Below are 1,525 nucleotides of genomic sequence, written 5' to 3' on the forward strand. Positions count from 1 at the left end.
AAAGTTAAAAAAAAAATCACAAAGAAGACAAAAAGGGGATGAGAAATCACCTGAACTGAAAAGAAGCTCAATATGAACTCAAGGTGGCTTCTTCTAGGAGAAAAATCCATTTTTTCAATACTTTCAACAAACGAAGAAAAAAAAAACACAGAAACAAATTAACTTATTGCGCAAAAACCCTCACGTAAACAATGAATGAATGCTGTTTTGGTTCGCCTCTTTCTAATTACGAATTAGACCAATTTATTTATCAAAAAAGTTAATCAATGGTTAAATTTCGGTTCGAAAAAAAAGAAACGAAACTCTAAAAATCTTTGTAAAAAAATATAGTAACATTTTAAAATATTTTTAATAAAAAATATAGACCAAACTGTTTTCTGTTAAATTAATTGAAATGCACATCATTAAATTCAGTGACTATCGAGCATTACTTTTAGTTCCTTCATAACCTGCCAGTCAGTCTTTGTTAAAACTTCTTTAAAGTGAACTTTGCATGCATCAATTGATTTCTTACTAATCTTTGAAATAATCATATCCTTCACCTCAAAATCTCTACCAACCATTTTAGGGACGTCAACACTCACGTTCTCTATTCTAAGACAAACTTCTAATCCATCTCTGGCGATTTCAACCGACTCATTATTATTTTCTATAGTTTTTACAACACCAATTTCCATAAACTCCTTTGATGGGACGCATAGAGGAGTCCCTGTTTTAATAACACCAGCTTCAATCCGAAGTTTGCACGGAAAAACAGCAACATTTTTAAAGTGCTCGCGCCCTATCTGTTTTAGCTCTTCTTTATATCATGCAGAGTCATACAACAAATGATACATAATATCCGCTTAAAAAACTCTAACACCAATCACATCTGCAAATTCTCGAGCATCACTTTCAACATTAACATCAACAGCTGAAATAGCAGCATACACAGGGACGTGCTCTAACGGAGCGCATGCATTTTCGAAATCCTGTACTTCAACAGGACCCATTTAAAACTGAGAATATGGAATTTTGGATGTATTAAAAAACTCTACTAAAACATCTACAGAAGCTAACGTAGACGCTTGAACATAAACTCCACAATCCTGGACCTGAATATGGCTTACAAGAGTTGACCTTAAGCTCACCATTACATCATCCAAATCTTCCCAACTGAGTATAGCCATTGGCTCACCCTTCTTCTTTTTCGTTTTAGTCTCCCCCTCCTCCATAGAAGGACGTTCATCAGTTTCATTGGATTTGTTTTGTGTCTCCTAGAAGAAAAAACAAAAATTATCATTTGGAATATATTATTCGTTGTTCCAGTAAGCCAAACTGTTTGGACGCTTCAGTTTTAAGCATAATCATTAGAAGGTTAGATGCAATGGTAGACACAAGACGTTTTACGAAAGAAGAATGCAGATGTAAAAAGTCAAGGTCAGCACAATAAGAAGAGAAAGAGACAAATATAGACGCAGAGAAAAAAGTAGAAGTAAATATAGCAAGAACTTTACAGGAGATACCAAACAACAGAGCTCTAAAC

The 1,525-nt window shown here is 34.1% G+C and overlaps 1 protein-coding gene across 1 annotated transcript; it reads right to left on the reverse strand.

Moving 5' to 3' along the window:
• Positions 1-410: 410 nt before the first annotated feature.
• Positions 411-992, reverse strand: LOC148947837 (eukaryotic translation initiation factor 5B-like). Its single transcript, XM_089096021.1, has 2 exons — positions 863-992; positions 411-709 (listed from the first exon to the last, which is right to left on the reverse strand). The coding sequence occupies exons 1-2, from the start codon at positions 990-992 to the stop codon at positions 411-413; spliced, it is 429 nt and encodes a 142-aa protein (XP_088952147.1).
• Positions 993-1,525: the final 533 nt, after the last annotated feature.

The sequence above is a fragment of the Artemia sp. Qi Xiang Cuo genome, chromosome 10 (genome assembly GCF_049724085.1).
Source record: "Artemia sp. Qi Xiang Cuo chromosome 10, ASM4972408v1, whole genome shotgun sequence".
Classification (NCBI taxonomy): Eukaryota; Metazoa; Arthropoda; class Branchiopoda; order Anostraca; family Artemiidae; genus Artemia; species Artemia sp. Qi Xiang Cuo.